This window comes from Chroicocephalus ridibundus, chromosome 9 (assembly GCF_963924245.1).
Source record: "Chroicocephalus ridibundus chromosome 9, bChrRid1.1, whole genome shotgun sequence".
In the NCBI taxonomy this organism is placed as follows: Eukaryota; Metazoa; Chordata; class Aves; order Charadriiformes; family Laridae; genus Chroicocephalus; species Chroicocephalus ridibundus.
In genome coordinates, this window is record NC_086292.1 from 2,823,857 (window position 1) to 2,845,699 (window position 21,843).

At 39.5% G+C, this 21,843-nt stretch overlaps 1 protein-coding gene across 2 annotated transcripts in view; it reads left to right on the forward strand.

Moving 5' to 3' along the window:
- Positions 1-270: 270 nt before the first annotated feature.
- Positions 271-21,843, forward strand: part of LOC134520605 (ubiquitin carboxyl-terminal hydrolase 12-like) — a 31,705-nt gene continuing 10,132 nt past the window's right edge. The window contains exons 1-6 of one of the 2 annotated variants that reach the window (XM_063346230.1): positions 271-438; positions 14,000-14,080; positions 18,095-18,308; positions 19,283-19,509; positions 20,729-20,805; positions 21,720-21,803. In XM_063346230.1, coding sequence (XP_063202300.1) covers positions 391-438; positions 14,000-14,080; positions 18,095-18,308; positions 19,283-19,509; positions 20,729-20,805; positions 21,720-21,803 — 731 coding nt within the window. In that variant the 5' untranslated portion in view covers positions 271-390. The remainder of the gene's footprint in view (positions 439-13,999; positions 14,081-18,094; positions 18,309-19,282; positions 19,510-20,728; positions 20,806-21,719; positions 21,804-21,843) is intronic. The other variant, XM_063346231.1, reaches the window with a different exon arrangement.

Consider the following 21,843-nt stretch of genomic DNA (forward strand, 5'->3'; position numbering starts at 1 on the left):
TCCACACCATCCCCGCAGCTGCACCGACGAGGGCGTCCCCGGCCCCGTTTCGGCAGAGGGGAAAGCTGCAGCCCAGCCCTGCGGTCACCCTGAGGGAGGCCTCGCCGGGACGACGCCACATCGTCCCGGAGCTGGGTTCCTGACAGGGTCGGACTGCCTGGGGCGGAGGGAAGCGGGGGGACGGAGGGGACCGGGAAGACGTGGGAACCCCTCGGAGGGCGGCGCGGGGCGCAGCCGGCGCCATTTGTTGGCCGCACCGCCGGCGCCCGGCCCCGTTTGGCGGTTGCGCCACCTGCGGCTCCGGCTGCCGCTGTCAGTTGGGCGGCTGCGTCCCAACATGGCGCCGGCGGCAGCGGGGGCGGCCGCGGGGCGCGGGGCCGCGTCGGGCGGATGGAAATACTGATGACGGTCCGGAGACTCGCCTCCATCTGTACCATGGTGAGAGCCGCGGCCGGCCGGCAGCCGCCGTACTGGGGCCCGGCGTGGGTGGCTGGCGAGGGGCCCCGCTGTCGGTCCCGGGCGGCGGGAGCGGCCCCGGCCCCGGTCCCGCGCTGAGGGGCTGAGGAGGGCCCCGCCGCGGCCAGGCGCAATAAGAATTAGTAAAAGTGATTAAAACCCAGGGTTTATGGGAGGAACCGCCGCCTGTCCGGGGAGGGGGGTGTCTGTGGGAGGTGGCGGCTTCGCAGGGGGCCGGGTGAGGCGGGGGGCCGCGCCGGGGAGGGGGCGAGGGAAGCCAGCGTCGGGGAGGCCGGGCTGAGCGGGGAGCGCCAGCCTGGCTGCTCCCAGCCGCTGTTTTGACAGATTTGGAATAATGAAGCCCTAATGCCGGGTGGGGAGGGGTGGCCGGGACAGCAGGGAGCCCTCTCCCGAAATGGGAACTGGCTTCCTTCGGGTGGGTGTGTCAGCTGGTGGCAGGGATATCGCCACGGCAGGTGGATGCTTTCCTTCAGAGAGGGAGGAACTGAGGGAATTATCGGACGCTAATTCTTTTTTTCTGGCTCAGATCGCAGTCATTTGTTGTGATAACTAGGCTCCATTTAAAGGCTGTTATACTAGTTTATAAAAGCTCTGTAATCATTTCCCATGATTGCACGTAACAGGGTATGATCCATACTGCCAAAGAGAATCTAGCAAGAGGGAGACTGATAATTGCATGATTATGCAGAATTTTTAATGAAGTTACATTGCTGCGTAAATAGAGGCCAGCGAGTGGTTTGTCTAGCACTAAAACACAGCTGACTCATAATAAAATGTTGCGTCTCGTTAATGATACGCCATCTAAACATTTCGCATAGATTCTTACTGTAAGGAGTTTAATCAGTATGAGCTATAAAAGGGCTTTGAATTGCTGAAATCCAACACAGAATCAGACTGGGGTTATTCAATTTTATTATTTTGTTTTTCATAGTCCCACATCTTAATTGCTCCGAGTGGTCAGACTTCAGGTTTAGGTCTCATTTGAAGCAGTAGCAAACCAGAGAGTAGGCTGCAGTGTCAAAGGGGGCTCCTGCATGCCAGCTTGCTGAGCCTCATTTCACATGTGTGTAAAGGGTGCAGATTTTTTCTGGTTTGGTTTTTTTTTTTTCCAGGTAGGTACTGACTACTGCTTTTGATTAACTCGAAATCCCGTTGAACTGAACCACAGTGGTGCTGTACAAAGCTGAGCGTTTGGAGTTTCGTAGTACTGCTCTTAGCAAGAGAGATTAATTATTTATTTTTTGTTTAATTTCTGGCAATGGATAGCTTTGGTATTGCAGAAGACTTCCCAGAGCTTCATACTTCGCTAATCTCACTGGATTTTTTTTTTCAGCATAATTTGTACTTTTAATTGCCCATCACAAACACGGGTGAAATTAAGATCCTGAGAGATGGCTGAATCATGACTTCGTTGTGGAGTTCTGCACCCCAGAAGCAAGTGATTGACTCAATCCCATATAATATTTTGGATGCATTCCTGAGATCAGCTGACTAAGCCTCAGATTAAGAGGGCAAATATAAGGCAGTGCATTTTCCTATGCGTATGCAGCCAAGCCTGAATACAGCCATTCCAGTGTTTGTGATTTGTTTTTAGAGACTTTGGCTATACGCATGCAATCTTGGATTCATTTTTTCTCCTGTGCTTACCTTGATTTTTGTTGGGATGATAGAAGAAAGCTAAGCAGATATTTGTAGCCTCCCTTTTGAGGTACGGTGTTTGTTTTTTCAAGAGGAGACTTTTGCGGTGTTGCAGCTTTGGGGAAGCATATTCTCCTTACTGTTTCTCTTTCAAGTGGAGAATTTACTGTTTCATTGCTGCTTGCACAAAATAATTGCATGAAACTTGCTTCCAAATTTCTTATATAGCTGTTTAATCAGATGCTTATGGAATTTTTCAGCATCAGTGGTTTGGGTGCATATATAGCTTGGCTAAACTTACTGTCAATCTCAACATTTTATGCTAATATGTAGTGATTGTACTTTGCATCTTTTTAGTAAAACATGCAGTTTTTACTAGCACTTCCAGTCATCATCTGTGCTTCAGGCTGGAAAACTGAAACACAGGCTTATGACACTCTCGGACCCCTCAGCCCGTCAGCATTGCAGGGATTGGTGTTTCTGACTTTCCATCTCAGACATTCCACTCTTCTGCAATATCTCTTCAAAAATTAAATTCAATGCCCGATCTCATTAGTAGACAGTAATATAACTTTAATCATATCCCTCTTCCTAAAATAACTTCCAGGTTTTTGTAGTGTGGATCAGCTCTCCCATGCCTCTTGATCATTGCATTTCCTTGATGTGAGCACCGTCCCTTTTTCAGCGATTGCATAACATTCATGTGGCAACTATAGCATTACAAAGATTGGAAACTCATAGGAAAATACTTGTTCATTTGAATATGATTCATTGCTTGGTAGGGCTGCTGACACCATATGGCCAGAGCTACCAACTAGAGCTCTGGTTCTCTGCTGTGTCCCTTTGACTTAGTTTTGTTTCCCAGCCCGTATCTTTACCATGGACTCCAGGAGTTTCTGTTTTCTTTTTGCAAGCAACTGCAAAATTAACTGTGAGAGTGAAATAGAAAGCACTATTGAGGCATTTTGTTAACCTTTGTGATAAATGCATAGCTCCTGTTTCAGAAATATTGAAAAGTGGTATCTTTGCAGTTCTGTGGCATACGCATGGTCATGGACAGATGCGAATCCTCTCTTGACTGAGCAGAGAGAGCAAGGAGGCTGAATTTCCAGGGGTCTGACTGCATCGTGTAATCCAGAATATGCTTGCTGTGCTCCGGGGGGCTGAGAAAGTCAGTTGTAGAACTGAGTTTTTGAGTCAGGAGTCAGGGTTTTTTGGTTGCACTGACAATAACTTTTTTTTTTTGATTGGAGAAGCAAAACAGAACACTTGAATGGAGCAAGGTGTGCAGCATAGATTTGATCTTTTCCTCTCTGGTAGCTAATTTTGTGAAAAGTCTGCAATAAGCGGTTAGCAGAAATATTGGTGTTTCTTAGTAGGCTAATTGGGGACACTTACCCTAGATTCATGTCTAATTGTTTGCTAAACTAGTAAGGCATGCATGAAGAACTCAAATGCAGTATACAAATTGGTGGTAGTCTTATTCTACTCCTATGAATCAGTACAGCATGGATATAATTATTAACTTAAGTGCTAGAGAAGAGATGACTGAATCATTTGTAAGTAATACATTTCCATTTGCCACCTGAATAATTTACACTATTCAGTTCAAGCAGGGCTTTCATGTCACTGACGTATAATGCTTGCCTTGCTGCTGTTTCCCTTATATTTGTAGAACTTTGGTTTAGCTTTATCAGAGAAATGGCATTTATAGCTGGGAAGATATCACTGAGGAAGTGGAAAGAAGGGAGGGTAAAAGTAGAGCTAGCTAAGCAGACTTCTGTTTCCAGCAGTGCTATGCTTCTTGGTTGACTCGTTAAGCTGAAGGAAAGAAATATTCATCTTTGCACTTAAAACTCAGCTTGAGAATGAAGTGTGTTGTTTTAGGGGAAAAAAGCGTGTGTAAGCCTTAGCGAATCAGTTAGTAGGTCGCTTCGTGCAAGGTTTTTCTCATGCTGTTTGTACTCTAGTTTAATCCTGTCTGTGTGATGGGTGGTTATTGATGCATTCTCCAGATTTTGGGCTTGCGGCAGTTTGGAGACATAAGCCTATGCAAAGCAGCCAGCCAGCCTGCAGCTAACGGCCAGCTCGCGTGGACAGTACACAGGTCTCCTTTGAGTGATTTTTTTAGGATTTTACAAGAGTCCTGAAGTACCACATGGACTAGTTTTTCTACAGTACTGGTATCTGTTTTGATCCCACATTGTCTATAAACTTTAAGATTTCATAACTTCACTGTCCCTGGGAAAATGAGAGATCCCAACTGTGTTGTGCTGTGGAGTACTGAGGAAACTGGGGGCAGTGTATATTTCATTTGTTGAAACTAGATATTAATTGTACTGGGGGACCTCTGCTGCAGAGCTGTTAACAATTTCAAAATGAGGTATGATTGCCTGGGAAAAGATGTTAAAATAGAATGTAGCTAGTTCAAGAAGTGCTCTATATTATTGAATCTTTCTTGTTTTGTTCTTTAATCAGGCTTTAGAGCAAATGCTTTTAATACATTGAGTTCATCTGTGTTTATATGCACATCTCTTAGTATCTTGTTCCTATTAAAAAAATAAATGGCTTCCAATATTTGCTCTTACAGATGCCAAATTGGGAGATTCCTAGACTTGTTGCCAAAATAAAGGGCTGCACTGTAGATGGCTGTTTTGTTTCTTATGTAATATTTTATATTTTCAGCTCCTTTCCTAATGATTTTATCCACTTAAGCTGTCATGTTGTGAATATATATGCATTCAGATCCATTGATGGGCTCTGTTTGAATTTTCCCGCCTGTACTTCTGTGCCTGTTTAACCTGTACATGTGTAATGTCTGAAGTTACAGGCTATTCATAAATCTGTAGTGTTATGTTTTGTCTTCCATCAGCATCCACTTCCTCACTTTTTACAGTATTGTTCCTCCACTGTTTGATGTGCGAAGGTCATGATAAAAATCTTACTACCAACTCAGAAAAGAACAATACTGGTAAACTCTGGGCCTGTAGATCTGTTTGTGTGTGTTGTTTTACAGGGCCAAAAAGCTGTAAAATATCTGAGAGCTGTACGAGCAAAACATCTACTCTTATGTGTGTTACTAGGTCATTTGAGAGAAACCCAAGGTCAGGAGAAATCTTGCGGAGCTTTTCTCGGGTGGATGAACTAGATGTGAACACTTCAGTAATCTCAGAGGCAGTGGCTAGGAAGGGGGAACTAGGTTGCTTACAGTGCCGCATTACAAAGGTTGGGACTCTTAAGCGGTAGTTTCTGTACTTCCTACCCTTAATCCAGCATCCTTTCAATATGTTCTTTTTACAGCAGCGTAGCTTTATTATCTAATTTTAAAGAGCATAAAATTACAGAATTTCACAAGCGTGTATGGCTTGCTCTACCTTTGTAAGTGCGGCGCAGATCCTGTGGACCTTGCAAGACCAGCTCCTAATTGAATAAACATTTACGTGGAACAGTTTACAAAGCATTCTGTATTAATTTATTTAAAAACACACTAATTAAGACTTCAGGTTTTAAATGCTTCGTAGCAGTAAACTTACTTTGAAATACAGCATTTTCTAATTTCACCGTGGTCTCCCTGATATTGTCAGTCGGCAGAGTGCTCTGTAAGCTTTATATGAAGTGTGGGCACAGCCAGCCCTTCCCTGCGTGCACCAAGCGGTTGTGCAGATTGAGAAGACTCTAGTATTTGGAAGCGTGGAGTCTTGGTAAGTCTGTGACACTGTTACACCTGCTCCTTTCAAGATTATCAGTTTGTTTTGCCTGCATAAGCATGCTGGAATCCAAAGTTCAATTTACCATAATTTGTTATGCCTGGAACGGCAGCTTTCCGGGATGCATGAAAAGGGATAATTTCAAAACCTAGATGATAGTGAGTGATAGCTGAGCTGACGACTCTCTTTGTCTGACTTCACTGCTGCACAACCAAGGAGTTTCAAAAGATGGGGAAGCAATATCTAATTCTATGTTTAGAAAATCATGGCTGTATGTCCTATAAACTGTTTCAGAAATCCAGCGCCAGTTCTGGTCCTGTCTGCACTCCCCCAGATGGTAATTTTAATAGTCCTGAAGCTGGAACTATTATCACAGCTAATACAGCAAAGTAAGTGCAGGCAGCCTTTATGAAATGCATCATCTCATTCAGATTTCTTTCCTGAAAGATTTTAAGTAGCTCTGGCTTGGCCTACTTGTTCTTTTTTTCCGTTTTGTTTTGTTTTGTTTGTTCACTCTTTAAAAACTTCACTCTTCAGTCATGCAGTGTATTTAACCAGCTTTTCTAATTTGAGGGCTCCTTGGATCCCTTCTGCCCAACTTGAAAGCTGCTTCCCAGGTTTTTTCAAATGCTAAATCTTACCTGACTCTAATTTGTTAAAAAGAGTAACATGAATAATTAGAGACTTCAGCAAGACTTGTGTACCATATATGTTCTGGACACTGAAATATCTCCTAGATATCTGTCCCTTTTTTGCCTTTCTTTAAGGGAAATATTTTTTGCAGGCAGGTACATGCTGTGCACTCGGTGGGAATAAGCTGGTTCCAATCCAAAAGCTGAGTTAGTATGGTATCGAGCCCAAGCTAATATATCATAAGGGATTTTTATTTCAACAGGCTGTTATAACAACCGTGCTATGCAGCTTCTGACTGTGCATGTGGCTGTAATAAAAGTTTAGAGATACCCTAAGTTGCAATGCTTTAATTACTTCATTTGAACTGAATGATATTAATTGCAATGGGAGAAGGATAAAAGGCTTATGTAAAAAGCATCTAATGTGGAAATTAATATTTTGCACTGGGCTAAAAAAATAGTAATTTGTAGTTGAAGAAAGGCTGTATCTTCAGATTTCCATGGACTGTTAAATTAACTGATAGTCTCTAGCTCGTTAAAAGTAATCTGCTGATGAGATTAGTCTTGTATTTTAGATAGGGCTAAAGCAGCTGAAGTATATCGGCACGCATACGAAACTACAGTTTAAACATTATACGATGTACAGATAGATAGGAATTTTTATGGCACTTTGGGAGCAGTAATGCATATACATCCAGATTTTAAGAGTTCTCTTCTGAAAATCTACTGTCTACAAATGAACTGTAAATGAAGCTGCTAAAATGGTGCAGTGCCCCAAAATAACCACAGCGGTGACTTGCTTGGACTTCTTGTAGATTTTGTCAGGATCATTAGTGTTAAAAAAAGAAACAAACTGCAAGTTTGTGGTTGTATTTTTTTGAAAAGATGAGAAGGGCTTCATGGTCCTAGTTACTTCCTTCTCTTGTATTTTAAGCAACTGCTTCATCCTTATCAACATTTAAAAGACTCTAAAAGCATTTGTTTGGCGAGTGTACCGTCTGTTTAGGTGTCTTGAATTTCCACGTCCTTCTAAGAAACCAAGCAAATGTTTTATATGTCATTATATTGAGCTAGTAATGAATGGTTATAGAATGGTTATAAATCCACTGACAGTCTGCTGGTGCATGGATTTTCCTGTGTGATTTCAAAAACGCTGTATAATTAGAGCACATCAGAAATGCTGATTGGAATGTAGCCACCTTTAATGACTATTTTAATGGTTATATTTTTTTGGATCTTCACTTACTATCTCTCTTCTTTCACCATAATTTCTTCTCGTTTTCTTACTGTACTTCTTTCTCTTCCGGCCTATCCCACAAATGTGTCACACATCCACCTCTACAGTTTAAGGAATACACCCAGTTGTTAATAGCTGGTGGGTTGTGCTAACGTGAGACACTCCACTGTTCACTCAAAGCAGACGTGAAACCAGCACCCTCCAAAACGTGCAGGTCAGTGGCCTGAGCCCTCCTCGTGTGCCGTCTTAATCCTTGATAGAATTGAAGTTTAGCAACAGTAAATGCCATAAACTACTCTGCTTCCCCTCGCCAAATCTCAAGGCTCTTGCAAAGGGAAGAGTGGGATCTTCCCTCTCGTAACCCTTTCCCATCGTCTGCTTTGTGGGGTTTTTTCCCCCCTCTTTTTATAGCTTCAGTGCCTCTCCGCTCACTTTGCTCAAACAGCAGTACAGCATCGACCTGATTATTTTTGACAAGAGCTCTGAATAACAGCAAGGATACTGACCCAGTGTTGTGCTAATTTTGATCCTTTTTTACTGCAGCTACAGCAGCAGCTGCTTCGTGCTCGGAAGGTCTGCTTGCATGCTTATCAAGATAGGACAACGTCGCTTTTAGAACCATTCCCATGTCTGCAAAGTTACCTCCATAGCAGCAAGAAGTAGATGTTTATAAATGGAAGTGTAAATTCCTTCGAAGTGTGAAAGATAAAAAAATTTTGACTGGTGATGCTGGTTAATCTGGAATGATAGTCCACTCATTCTTAGCCAAGTTTTGTGGAGGACCAGGATTTTACTGAAACTTAGTAAAATTCATAGTACTAAAAAGGGAAAAAGTCATAACTGGAAGCAAGGCCTGTGTGGATGCCGGACATATGTATTTCTGTCATCAGTTGACCATAGTTCGTGTTCTGAACTATGTAGTTGTCATTAATCACTTCCAGCTGTTCTTCTGTTCATCGATAGCTGCAGAAGAACTCTTGGCCTTATCGTAATTTCCACTGTAAAGCTACTTATGTATAGTGAGTAGAAAAGTGATAATTTTTCTTCATCTTCCAACAATAATTTCTTGTGATTCTTGTCAGATAAGTGAATGCAATCTACAAGCCATTTGTCTATAAGAGTAATTACAAATTAAAATAAGTTTAAGGGCATAGAAGTATTTAAGCCCCTGGAAACTGTTGATACATTTCCAGTTTCTGAAATCAATTAAATCTAGACCAGGCAAAATACTCATTTTCTTTGCAGGAGTAGTCATGAACTGTAGAGCTTATAAGAGACCGTGATGCCTAAGCATAGTTCTTTCTTATCTCCTTTGGTGAGTCAGTGCGTTGGCGGTGTGATCTGGCAAAGAAATAGAAGTCTACTACTGTTTTTTCCACTTGGGTGGTGGAATGAACTGGAAATAAATCCTTAAGACTTCTCTACTGAGCAAAAGGGACTCGCAGCTTAGAAGTTGGAAGAGCTGATAGATCTCTTCTGCTTTTGATGGGTTATTCAGTTAAAATTTCAGCTATACTGTGGCATCACTTCATCTGTGATGACTTGATTAGACACCTACCTCAGGTAAGAGGTTTTGAAACTGGTCTTTTTGTGTCTCTTTTTACTTTACCATCTCTCTTTGCTTTACCAAACTCAACAAAACCTGCCTTAGAAACCTTTTGCTGTTCTTTGCATAAATGTTAGTTTTAGTCGGTCCTTTCTTCCCTATATCTCATACGTATCTAGTGTTGGTGTGATGTCCCTCGCTGAGCTGGGATGAAAAATGGAGGAAAACTTGAATATTAACAGTTCCCTGTGCTTTTGTTTGATACTTTAAAATTCAGTATATGTGATTTTTTTTTTTAAAGGGCGTTCTTTGTCTTTTCTGATGGAAGTCAGTGAGCACAAATGTTCTTGGATAGGTCCCTTTTTTAATTAGCCAGCAATGCATAAGGTAAAATTATTGCAGCTATAACAGCAAATACCTTATTGTTGGTCTGTTGGGGTTGTCTTGGCCGTTGTTAGTTGTATCTATTATTCTGAACTGCTAAAATGGTGATAGTTCAGATAAGCCAGGCAGCTTTCCATTTTTCTGTTTGAGTAAGAGTGCTGGAACTGCAGAAACCCACTGAGCTGAGCTCGCTCTCTGCATTCAAAGTCAGTTCTGCTCATGGGGGTGTGAACAGGATGGGGGAATCTCTTGGAAAGTGCAACCAACATTTTAAGTCACAGTAATTTCTAGAAAATTACAAATCCGGATTACAAGTTGTCGAAACTTTAGTTGTCGCCTCCCCCACCAATATGGAAGTGTTAAATTCGCATCTCTCCCAGAGTCTAATTATATAAGTAAAACAGTATTACCACTTTAGTTAAACTAGGGGGATGTTTTCCTCGTCGGGTAATTATGTGTTGACTGTATAAATTTGTGTTTTGCTCCTGCTCACAGAGCTGTGTACAGAAAGTGTCTTCCTGGAGTAACCGAACAGTTCCTTAAAAGCATTTTCTTGGACCTCCTAGAAGTCTTGAAGATGTATTTCTGGGGGTTTTATAAGATGTATTTATTTGTCGTGTGCTAGCAATGAGAAGTCAATTCTAATCTCATGCATTAAGCTTTATATTTAGCTGCATTTTAGTGTACGTTATTTGCTTAGCTTTTATATGCCAAGCAAACTCCATTGGTATGTATTAGTGATTTTTTTCTTGTCATTCTTTATTGCTCCCACAACGTGTGTCATAGTTTAGCAAAACAGTATTGATTTTCTTATGTTTTTAATACTGTAAGATGTGAAATAGTTTGTTTGTGGCACCCCATAAGAGATGCATCTCCCTCTATTCCCCAAATAATCAAGTATAAATTTTCATACTTTGGATGCTTGCCACCTTGGTTAGATTTTATTTCTAGACGAGAAATGTGACTTTAACATTTCCAAAATCATGAAGTGTGTATTGTTCCTTGTGAGCAAATATTTATGTGATCTGAGGCAGAAGTATATTTATCCAGATGGAAAAATCTTTTAGTGGGGGGGAGAAAATGTGTGTAAGACCTGTCAGTCTGAAAATAAACTGCTTATTTGGCTTCATTAAGACACAGTTCAGGCTGCACTAGATTTGGTCTCCAGTTGGTTAATTTGCTATTAGCAAATTTAGCTGCAAAGGTCAGGGATTGTGAGTAGCTGAACTTTGACTCCGGTTATGCAGCGTCACTCACAAACGTGACCTGTATTTCCATCCTGAAACATGACCAAGGCCAATTTCTGTTGCCACCATGAAGTACATTTTTTCCCCTATGTACTTGTTGCCTGGTGTGGTGTAGTTCTCATGGGCATTGACTCCCATAATAAATCAAAGTTTGCATCTTCAGAACTATTTATGACTAGTTTGTGATTTTGGTTCCTCCCACAATTACTTTTGAGTCCTGTTTTGGTTTTCATTACTTTGGTATGCTAATTTAAAATGACAAGAAACTTCAGAAACATTGCAACTAAATGTAAGGTTAATTTAGCTTCTGTGGTTGATTGAGCATTTGATTTACTAAGGAAACCTTAATTTTTAATCTGCCCCTACAGTTAATTTACCCAAATTTACAAAGTTCGCGCAGTAGTTACAAGGAAGCACTTGAAAAAAAGGCACATGTGATCTGTTAGATTAAATGGGTAGATACATGTGGAATACGGGTTGGTGGTTTAGTTGAATTGCGACACCGGTTTATGGTAGGTTATTAAATTCTTTGTACCATATTTTTGTTATAAATTACAATTCTTGTGCTTTTATTTCTTTGTTCGGATATTTATTCCGTGTGTTGCTTTACAGACTGAAGTAATGGGGTTGTCTGGTTTCACTAGTTCTGTAAGTTGTGGTACCTGTTTCTCTAATACGGTGTTGGAGATGATGGAGGAGGTGAGAAGCCAGTTCAGGGAGACTTAAACTGAACTTCACAAGCCTGGCGATCTTACACTTCCTTTATCTTGAAACATGCAGAATGTAAGAGTAAAGGAACCTCACTTAGCAGTCAGGTCTGATGTCAAGACTGAAAATTTTTCAAAACCAGCATCACCTGTTCTTGGGTATTTACATAGCGGGTAGGTTACCGTCTCCTGTTACGCTGTTACCCAAAGTTTCGGTGTTGCTCAGATCAATTCGAGTGATGAGCTGAAGCAGGATTTGGAGAGAGCTGTATCAACAGCTCCTCCTTGCAGATAGCCATTCTTCTCTCTAGGTTTAGTTTGGGTTTGTTGGGGGGAGATGGTGGAGGGAGAAAGAGGTACTTGGAAGCAAGGAATGGATGTAGGGAAACAAACAAGAGGAGCTGCTTGAGCTGGCACTGATGCCCCAAAAAATTCTCTATAATCGTTCCTTTCGAAGAGTCTTGCTTGTCAATCTGTCAGCACCTAGTGAATGTTTTTGTGTTTTTATAGTACCCAATTTTGAGCCTTCCTCATTTTTTGTCTTTTTTAATATATGTAATTCACTGTAAATCTGGTGTGGGTGATCCAACTACAGTGTTTTTCATTCCTCCTGTTAAACTAAATTGTTTCTTGGTTTCTTTCCTGTTTATTAGAAATTTCTTAGTTATTTCTTTGTTAAAGACAATCTAGGTGGAACTGTATACAGTCTCTGCTTGTCTCTGATTTATATTAATAGCAGAATACTAATGGAAATGATTGAAATATTTGCTCAGCAATTAAAAACCTTACTAGCTTCAGGGAAATAGATGAGTTTTGCTCGACTGTAATTTTTGTTTGGTTAGTGCTCTTCTGAAGTGTTTTAAGATGGCTCATGTGGACAGTAGAATCTCTGTTTACTATTTGCGGAAGGTTATAGGTGGAGTGACTTGGCTATTTAAAATAGAAGACAAAAAGCCAAAGTCCTTGGGTTGTGCACTGAGTGATGGTAACTCCTTAGGTAACAGCAGAGATGCAGCAAAGACTGTTGGAGAACCAGCAAGAAACATTAGAGAACAGATGGAGTAGTATGAGGGAAGGTACCAAATCCCAAGTGGAAGCTCAGGTGTAAGGTACTGGTGGGTTAAAAAAAAGGAAAAAAATGGAAAGAGATGCGTAGACCACTTAGAATTTGAAGTAGACAAAGTTAAAATTGAAATGAAAATATTGGTATGCTTTAGTTCTTGTTCTGTGTGACAATTAAGACTATGTGGATGTGTAGTGGTATTTTTCAGTTGTGTCTAAAATAATAAATTGCATCCTCACTATGTTGCTGGAGACTCAAGGACGTATCAAAATGCACTGTAAGTTAATACATCATCCTTAAATAAAGCGTAGCAAAGCCAAAGCACTTTTAGGTGATCTGAGTTTGAGGAATGTCAGATAAAATTCTTCTTTCTATTCTTTTTGTTTTTTGTAATAGTGCTTCACTTGTCCATAGTACTTTCCAGAAATAAAGTTCGAAAATTTTTGTATTTCTAATGCAAAGTGTAAGTGAAGGCAAGATTTTTTTTTTCAATAATTCTTTATATGAGATATATAATAAGCAGCCATATCACAAAAAGACATATTTTTCTTTCATGGGATTTGTAGCTCATACGGTTTCTGTGCTCTAGGTTTAGAAGTTCTCTGTGTGTTGTAAGTGTCTTTTATTTTTTACAATGCATTCTTGGCTAAATTTAAATTGGAGTTTCTAGGTCACTGTGACTAACCTGAAGTCTTTGGTGAGAACAAATGTCGTCTTGTTAACTTTCAAATAAACTCAAATGCAAAAACCCCTTCTTTTAGATAAGATAGCTCTGATTCCGGCTGATGAAGTTGAGTTTTTAAGTGAAGCCATGGTGCCTTTTATAATAATCATGGAATCATAGAATTGTTAGGGTTGGAAGGGACCTTAAAGATCATCCAGTTCCAACCCCCCTGCCCTGGGCAGGGACACCTCCCACTGGATCAGGTTGCTCAGAGCCTCATCCAGCCCGGCCTTAAAAACTTCCAGGGATGGGGCTTCCACCCCCTCTCAGGGCAACCTGCTTCAGTGTCTCACCACCCTCATGGTGAAGAACTTCTTCCTCACGTCCAGTCTGAATCGTCCCATCTCTAGTTTTAATCCATTCCCTCTAGTCCTACTGTTACCCGACATCCTAAAAAGTCCCTCCCCAGCTTTCTTGTAGCCCCCTTAAGATACTGGTAGGCCACTATAAGGTAATGAAGTATCATATTGATTTCATTTTGAAGAACATCGGAAACACAGGAGGGTAATTCTCAATGGAAGTAATTTATTTTCTTAGCTTATTTGTTTTTATAAGAGTAGTATGAACTCTGGGTTATTTTTTTTTTTTTTAGGAAGGTTTTTTTTTTCTCTAATGTAAACATACTGTTTCTTTATAGGGCGCCAATGCCTCTGCTTTGGAGAAAGAGATTGGTCCTGAACAGTTCCCTGTGAACGAGCATTATTTTGGCTTGGTCAATGTAAGTCAATTTTCTGTGGTTGAAATGCTGTTTTTTAATTCATATCCTAATTTTGAATTTAACAGGATTCTCTGTTAGAACTTCATCTAGGAGCACTTCTAACTTAAAGTGGGACTCCGCATAGACACCACATCCTGCAGTATGGTGCTGTGCCTTGTTATTAAGCAAAATACAAATTTCATCTTAAACACAGAAAAATAAGTATATTTATTATAAAGTCTTTGAGAGAAACCTTTCTACATAGGTACGATTCTAATTATAGGATTTTAATATTTATCTGGAAAGGACATGAATGAAGTGTGTACATTGTTCATATGCTGTTCTAGAGAAGAGAGATTTGATTTTACACTGATGCTGCAGGGTATGGGAGCCTTGAGGTTTTAAAATGAAAATGTGTTACTTTTCTAAAAACATGTTACTTCTGGGATTAGTGGAAGTTCTATGCGAGGACATAGCCAGGAGATGAATGACATTGACTTGGTTGATAATTTTCTTACATGTAATAATACTCCTTTTTTACAATTTTTTTGACAGCCCTATGTAACAGTGAATCCTTCTAAAAAAATTTATTCTTTGTATCTCTCAGTTTGTATGGATCTGACTTGGCTGGGATCTGTTGGGCAATAAGAATTGTCTACCTAAATTAACTGTGGAGAGAATGGAGCATTGATGTTGATCTTGCCAGTGCGTCTGGAGCAGAAAGGCAGCTGTTGCGCCTGTGACATCTTTTACCAATGAATACAGGAAGTTAGTTAATAGAAACACTGGTTCTGTGGCATCATATTTGTGATGTGAAAATACAATTTGGGCAAGACTCACTAGAAACATAAGTATACTTCTGTTTGCTGGTCGTCTAGGTACGTTTTGTTGAAACCTGAAAGATGGTCTATCTTTTGACACACCAAATAAGGTTAACACAGCTATTAACATATTATTTGTTGCAACTCGTTTAACTGACTTCTGTGTGGGTTTCTAGCAGTTTGTGTTCTCAGACACCAAACTATCTAAACACATTGAGTTATATTCCTTAAGTATGGTGTTAATGGCCATTCCAAAGCTGCTGAGGTTTGCACCATAATGAGAAGAATGGAAGGCATCTCCAGTTGTAACATAAATAGCAGGGCGATGAATAGTGTGAAGAGGAAAAATAGCATTCTAAAAATAACCAGAATTATTATAACCACATCCATTCTCTGTTTTGAAGGACAAAATATGACTAATACTGTTGTGCTTTGTTCATTGCAACCAATTTCTTTAGGGTGATTGTTTTCATACTGTTGTTCTGCAGAGCTAAGTCCTAAGTTATTTCTAGTTCTTTCAGGATTTGAAGTTAATTGGAGCACTTTAAAGAGGGCAGTTTCATGACTTCGGCGTCAATACTAGTAAATGTGTGGTTGCGCCGCAAATAGTGTCAGGTGTTGACCCTTTGGACAATAAAGGCTTTAATTTTTTCTAATAGCTATTTTCAGTCAGTTTTAAGCAAAAAAACCTTATGTTTTGGCATCTTTTAAAAATATTTATTTATACCAGGGAAGCCATGACAAGAAGATTTTAAAACCTACGTGTTTGTACCTGTTTTTCCTTTGTGTTTTAGATCACATTAGACTTTATACTGTATTTGTGTATTTGATCTGTGCATGTAGCTCCGGGTTTGGAAGTATTCATCAGCCCATTGAGAACTGCCTTGCCAGCCTGGTTTTTGGGGTTCTGTCGAAGACAAATGGTCAGACCCTTCTTTCGGAAGTATTTCTAGCGAAGTTAAGGTCATGATTGGAAAGATCTGATTATCTGATTACTTTGTACTTCTAAAAGCAAACTGATTACAGTTTAAAAGTGTGACACTGCTATGTAATACTATTTATTTGTGGAGACCTGTCTTAATAAAAAGAAGGGGTAGATCAGGAAAGATCTGATTATCTGATTACTTTGTACTTCTAAAAGCAAACTGATTACAGTTTAAAAGTGTGACACTGCTATGTAATACTATTTATTTGTGGAGACCTGTCTTAATAAAAAGAAGGGGTAGATCAATAATTGAGCTATTCAGAAGTTTCCCAAGGCCCTGAATTGCTCAAAGTTGGAAGGATTTTGTTCTAATAGGAAAAAAAGTCAGAATTGCTGAAATAAAATGCATCACACGGTCTTTTTGTAAAGTGTTTGGCATGCAGTAAGATATCTAAAATGCTAACATGCAAGATACTGATTTCAGGAATGAAAGTTCTTCTCTGTTACTTTATGTAAAGGCGGTAGCAGGCGAAGAGAGTTGAAATACTATTTAGAAGGACATTTTCAAAACCTAAAGCATGCCATAAAGTGAACTTTTCACCGTATCGCTTAGACTACTGCAAAGCATCTTGTGTCTTACTGGCAGGAATTTTTAAAGCTATTTGGGTGGAATAATTAAAGAATTAAATTCTTTTAACTCCTCTGACTGTTCCATTTAGTTTGATTCTAATAATTTCTCTCTGGGTGGGTAACATCAAAGCAGGACGTGTATAACTTTATGCTTTTTGACATGATTTCTCCATGAATACAGTCTTGAAATCTCATTGACTACTTGCTTTCTAAACTTTTTTGACTTAAGATGCACCATGACCTTCCTTTTTTTTTTTAAGACACCTAAATTCTAATTTCTTCTGGGAATATTATAGACAACTGTATTAGATACCTCGTCTGAAAATAATATTATTTCACCAGACTTTTGGTAGTTCTCTTGCCTATTTTGTCTAGTATGAAAATTTAGTTAGTATGATGCTTATTTGTTTTCTTGGGTCACTAACAAGCATATGAGTTATACTCTATCCTAATTCACATGTTTGTTCAGCTTGCATATTTCTTTTCCTCATGTCAATACATTTGAACTCTTGTTCTGTGTTGTTTGCATATGGTATAAATTAATGTTAATGTAACTATAATGCTGTAACCTTCTTAGCTGTGTGAATTAAGCTGTTAATTTTTTGTTTCAGTCTGCAATTTAACTTCAAGTAATCACACTAAATTTTGGGGAACAGTGGTGGCCATATTCTCCGAGTACCACTTAACAAACTGTATTCTGTAGTCAGATTTGTATTGTCATTTTGTTTATTTAAAATATTTTGCTCTCGATACTCCTGAGATGCAGAATCTCATTATCAGAATATCTGGGGACTGGGAAACCCAGAATTTGTTTCACTTTTTTGAAGCAACAACATTGTACAATATAGTTGCGCAATAGATTGCAAAGAAACAACTCAAAAACACATGATGTATTTCTCATGGATGATGTGCTAATATCTCAGTGGTCTGAGTGTTTCTTCTTTTCGAGCGATGTGGAACACTGCCTCTGGAATTTGTTATGGCTGTCCTCCTTTCTCTAAAATGACACTGCCTTCAGATATGGCAGATGTAAACCAGCTGCTCTTTGAATTTGCCTGCATCATGTACTTCTCATAATATTTCATTATAAGCAGGAAATATTTAACAGATACCTTGCTAACTATCTCTAAAAAGTACTTTGTGTGTCCGACACAGGCAAATTTAACGTATGAATTCATGCATTGAGCTCTCGTTACCATAACACAGCTGAGACACAGTGATGCTGATGGATGCTGTTTCTTCCTTTTTCTGTATGTTCTTGTCCCTCCGTTCTGCTGTATCGTTGGCACCCCTCCTCATTAGCATCAGCAGCATCTCCCCTACCAGGATTAGTAGCGTGCTGTGTCTGCAGAAGTTTTGATTTTATGATGAGCCCTCAATCGGATTTTTTGGGGGTCAATGGTTTCCTACTTTTTTCGTATGCCCGCTATCGCTGTGACTGTTGTCTTCTCTTCCTTTTCTTGCTGTTATCAGCTGTGATGATACAAGAATGAGTCTTTTACACCATGCCTACTAGTATTTCCCCAATAAACGAACTCTGACAGATGACTTTTCCATTTTCAGTATGTGACATTCTTAATGAGCAACCTCTTTCTGTTATTACTTTTTAACAGACCTAATACGAAAACGTTTGTTTTCCTTTTGTTCTGTTTTAACCAGTTCGGCAATACCTGCTACTGCAACTCAGTCTTACAGGCACTTTATTTTTGTCGTCCATTTCGGGAAAAAGTTTTGGCATACAAAGTGCAGCCTCGAAAGAAGGAAAGCCTCCTGACATGCCTCTCTGATCTCTTCAACAGTATTGCTACGCAAAAGAAGAAGGTGGGAGTCATCCCACCCAAGAAATTTATTTCCCGATTGAGGAAAGAAAATGGTAAATGAATAAATGACATTTTTATGCAGATTTAAGCATTGGAGATTTAAGCATATAAAACATAAACACAATTTCCTTTTTAAGTGTGTCCAAATTGTCAAGTTTTAACAGATTTCTGGAAGATTTTTGAACTCCTGTTTGTGGTGTGAATTTCACCACCTCTAGCACAGGGAGAGATTATATCAGAACTGTGCTGTGTCGTAAGAGGATTATTTAGATCTCTTGGTTTCTGTACTTGCTTGGACCAAGCACAGGGCATGTACACAAGTCTCATTATTCCAATTATTCCATGTTGGCATCATATTCTATAGGGCTTTGCTGCAAGTTGGCACGTTTTAGGTCATTGTTAGAAATTGTCATGGGCTAAACAGACCTCACGGAGGTGGTCAAAGTAGAACTCTCTCAGGAGACTTAACCACCCTTAGTCTGCTTTGTTACGTTTGCGGTAGGATAAATTCCTTATGATGAGAACTAGTGGTTATTTCCCAGGGCTACTTTGTGAGGAAGAGTTCTGTATGTTGACTTATCATCTCTGTTTGAACTTGAAAAGATAACAAACTTATAGTAGGGGGTTTTTGCCCCTTGATGCTGGACTTAGTGAACTAATGGCCGAAGGCAACACATCTGAATTTCTTTATTTCTCTCCCTCACAAAGAAAAAAAACCAACCAACCAAAAAACCCCCTAAAAACCAATCATGGTTTTCTTCGGTTCCAAGAAATACCCAGACTAAGTTTCCTTGATGTTATTTTTCAGCTGTCTGTTTTTTGCAGCTTGAGGAGTAGGTGAGGGTAACCTAACATCTGTTGTGAGAACAACAAAGTACCATTCTTCAAAGAGTCTCAAGAGCGTAACCCACAGTTTTATAATAGGGTAGAGAAGGGGGCAGGGCATGCACCGATTGCTAAAAGCGTAATAACTTGAAATTATGAAGTATCTGTATTTTTTCATTCTCCTTGATCTCTTCCTTTCCAGAATTATTTGATAATTATATGCAGCAGGATGCACATGAATTCCTAAACTACCTACTTAACACTATTGCTGACTTACTACAAGAAGAGAAAAAGCAGGAGAAGCAGAATGGCAAACTCCAGAATGGCAGCATTGAGAGTGAAGAAGGAGACAAGGCTGATCTGACGTGGGTCCATGAAATCTTCCAAGGAACACTAACCAATGAAACCAGATGTCTTAACTGTGAGGCTGTACGTTTAAAACAAAACCAAACCTCTTAGATTTTTCACAGGTTCTGGATCATTTTCCCTAATACTAAGCACACTTTTTCATTCATTAGGATAGATGAAATTGCACTCTCTCTATTAAAATATGGAGCATAGCCTATTTTATGACTGTATCACCTCTATGTTCAAACCAATACTCATTAAGGTATGTTTCTCAGAAAAAGCATAGTGTTTTTTCTGTTCCTCCTCCCTGTTTCCATCGAGGCAGTCTGCACCTGGCTGATATAAGCTGCCTTTTTGTCTTCGTGTTATTTCCTGTGTCAGTGATTGATAGTTTATGTTGTGTTTCTACATGAGAGTTGCTCACTACTTACTTTACTCTGGGATTAACTGAATTTCTTGAACTGAAAGTCTGTGCGGCTTGGTGCTGGTCCATAGCCTCTCTATTTGAGAGTAAAAGTGCCACAAAGCCTAGAATTAGAAGAACCACACCACCTTCAGGCCAGGAATTTGTAGTTAGCTATGGGCTATGTCTGATTTAATATTTCTAAAAAAAAAGAAGGCCCAGATGGGGAGAGGAAAAAACAGGAGTGATTACAACTGAAATGACTGTTCTTGGTATTTTAAGTCTAAAATTATAGCTATATGGTGAATAGAAGCTTGAAAAATGACGTTAATAAGATTCTGTCTCAAGAATTTTCAAATTAAATGTGACTGTTCCACAAACAGAAAGATGGTTTTCTAACTGCTAACCCATTTAATTGAAAACCCATCTGCCTGTTTCTGCGTTTCCTGTAAGTATTTACTGTTAAACTTAGAAATGCAGCAGCAAGCTGTATCAGTCTACAAAGCAGGGTGGAATACAGTTAGAGCTTCTCCAGCTTGGAGAGCTGCGAGTGGTTAAAAACTTGGGTTTGCCAGTGAAGTGAGCAGATGTGTCTTAAGGGGGAGAGATGTTTTGCAAGAAAGGTTTTTGGGTTTGGGTTTTTTGGTGGGTTTTTTGTGGGCTTTGGCTTTTTTTTTTTTTTTTTTAATATTCCTCTCTGGATTGTAGCAACACATCAGATTATTTCATCAGTTTTAGTTTACCTCAAAAAAGGGCTTTTGTGTGTGTGAGTATTTAATTTTTTTTTATCATGAAGTTGTCTACTTGCAATGAGGACGTTGCACCGTTCCAGAAATGGTTAAAAGAAATCTGCCAGTTCTAAACTGTTATGAAATATTGCTTCTTATTTTTTTCAAGGTTAGTAGCAAAGATGAGGACTTTCTGGATCTATCGGTTGATGTGGAACAAAATACATCAATTACACACTGTCTAAGGTAAATGAAAATATTTGTGAATGGAAAAAATACCTGCCCTTGGTCAGAAGGAAAGAGCCAGCTTAGTCGCTCCATTGTGCAACAGCTGTAGGCTTTGACGTATGGTAAAATATGTTCTTTTCCAAGTGCTGTTCACTTTATCTTTATTGTGGATTTTTGAAGCGGCTGGTTTCTAAGTGGTTTTTAGTACTTAATGAGTACCATGATTTTTTACTGGTATGTAAGATTGATTTTCACTTTCTTTTAGGGGGATTTTAATTTGTTCTAGCATATAGTCAGGCTTTACCAAAACTAAACATGTTGTATTTGGTTTCATAATCAATTCTTGTTTATTTTAATATTGTTATTGCATTTCAGTTGTGTGGACCTGATGTTTGTGGTCATACTTCCCCCCCCCCCCCCCCCCCCCCCGGTAGAAATTTGCTCCATGTATTTGACTGCTGGATCCAAGGCTTACCAGCTGCTAGGATACTGCAAGTTGCGTATAGCATGTGGCTTTTTAATAGCTGATAATGATGTATAATTGCTAGGAGCTGAAAGATAATCCAAACTTTGTCTAGTCAGTGGCTAATGGCTCTAGGTCTTAGCATTTAATGTCTGCCGCCAAAGAAAACATGGAGTGGCTACCTGTGGGTACAAAACACGATCACCTTATTGCTGTTTATTACCTATTGTGTACGCAATTAATACCTGAGGGGGTAATTTCCAGATTTTTCCAGCTGAACGTTGATACTACATCCCAAGACTGGGACAAATGCACCTAAAATGTGTTTGGGAGTTAGGAGCGATATGAATAAGAGGAATTTCATCTTCTGTGTGTACTTTGGGTTTTTTCAGCATTATTAGCAGTAATTTTTAACTGGATGGTCTGACTGAATATCCCTGCTTATCTGACTTTTCTTTCATTTCCACAGAGGATTTAGTAATACTGAAACTCTATGCAGTGAATATAAATACTATTGTGAGCAGTGCCGCAGTAAACAGGAAGCACAGAAGAGGTAAGCGTCAAATAGTCAGGCTAATGTAAATGTTCTCTTA